Source organism: Malurus melanocephalus, unplaced genomic scaffold (genome assembly GCF_030028575.1).
Source record: "Malurus melanocephalus ecotype Western Australia unplaced genomic scaffold, MMel_1.1 scaffold_420, whole genome shotgun sequence".
NCBI lineage: Eukaryota > Metazoa > Chordata > Aves > Passeriformes > Maluridae > Malurus > Malurus melanocephalus.
In genome coordinates this window covers 24,691-26,013 of record NW_026623652.1, presented here as the reverse complement: position 1 = coordinate 26,013, position 1,323 = coordinate 24,691, and the positions used below count along the sequence as shown (strand labels likewise).

Below are 1,323 nucleotides of genomic sequence, written 5' to 3'. Positions count from 1 at the left end.
ACCTGAGCTCTGCCCCTGCTCTACTGGGACAGGACCTGGCCTTGTGCCACCACTCCCCGGGCTGGCACAGACACCTGGCACCCAGAGTGTCCCCAGCAGGCTGGCCATCCTCCAAGGATATGCTCCTTGGATCCATGGATGCCCCGTGGACATAAAGCCTGGCAATCTGGGATTGCCCAGAGGCTTTAACCTTTGAAGGGCACATCCCTCACAGGACAGACACAGCTCAGTGCTGGGAGCTGGGCGTTCCTAGGGCTGTGCCAGTGCTCCATGGATCAGAATCAAATATTCCACACTCCCAGCAGTAATTCAGCCTTCACTCCACTGACTCAGTATTCCCGTCAAACACCCACTTCCATTAAAGACCTGTGGGCTCAAATTCACATAATCAAGGAAACCTTACGCAGTCCTAAAGCAAAAAGAAAAACTTACTGAGGAACAAAAAGCCAAGTGTACCTTACTTCACTGAAATCTCATGTTTATTTTTGTCAAGACTGAAAAAAAAATTCCTGAAGGCTGCACTGCTCAAATCCAAATTAAGCCCAAGACTCCAGCAGCATTTTCATTGCAATCCATKAAGTGCATTCCCCATTTGTAAGAGCAGTGTTTCTGCAAATAGATCAAAGCCCGTTTGGCTGGTGAGCCTCCCCAAACCATCAGAATTTGCAAGCCACATGTAATGAACCAGCACTCAGGTTAGTGCCTCCTCAAGCTTTTGAAGAGAATTATGGCTCCAACCTCGTTCCATTTCTTCTGCAGACTAAGCTGAGAATGCCATGTAAATGGGTCACGGCGCTGCCAAATGCAGCAATTGATTTCTCCAATCAAAGTATAAAGAAACAAACCAGTAGGATCTTACTTCTATTAATTTTGGAAGGAAGAGGTTTACAGCAGTTAATGTATCATGAAGGTTAAAAAAATCATTTCCATAAAATACAAGAGCAACCAATTTCACCATTCAGTAAAAGTAAAAACTGGGATTCTTTTTAAATTAGTCCAAAGTGGCATATAGGAACTTAGTAGTTTGCTGCTGTACTGACACTATGACAAATCAAAGTGTAGGGTTTTGCTTTCTTAATTCCAAATGCTTGTGAATCAAGTTCTGGAAATGTTCCAATTCTAAGGCAGGGATCTGTTGTGTTTTCCACCATGAGTTTGCTCCTTGGGTTGGATGCTGGAGGGGCGAGGCACGTGTTGCCGGACCCAGGTCGACTACCTAGTAGTCATCAAGGTCAAAAAATTCATCGTCTCCTCCTTGGTATTCCATGCCCTGGAAGTCCACTCGGTACCGCAAGATACCTGCCAAAGACAACAGGCTTTAGC

At 45.5% G+C, this 1,323-nt stretch overlaps 1 protein-coding gene across 1 annotated transcript in view; it reads right to left on the bottom strand.

Annotated features, from left to right (window-relative positions):
• Nucleotides 1–1,323, bottom strand: part of ETF1 (eukaryotic translation termination factor 1) — a 27,506-nt gene that overhangs the window by 1,499 nt on the left and 24,684 nt on the right. Inside the window, exon 10 of the mRNA XM_057379752.1 lies at nucleotides 3–1,299. Within this exon, the coding sequence (XP_057235735.1) occupies nucleotides 1,217–1,299 (83 nt within the window). The 3' untranslated portion in view covers nucleotides 3–1,216. The remainder of the gene's footprint in view (nucleotides 1–2; nucleotides 1,300–1,323) is intronic.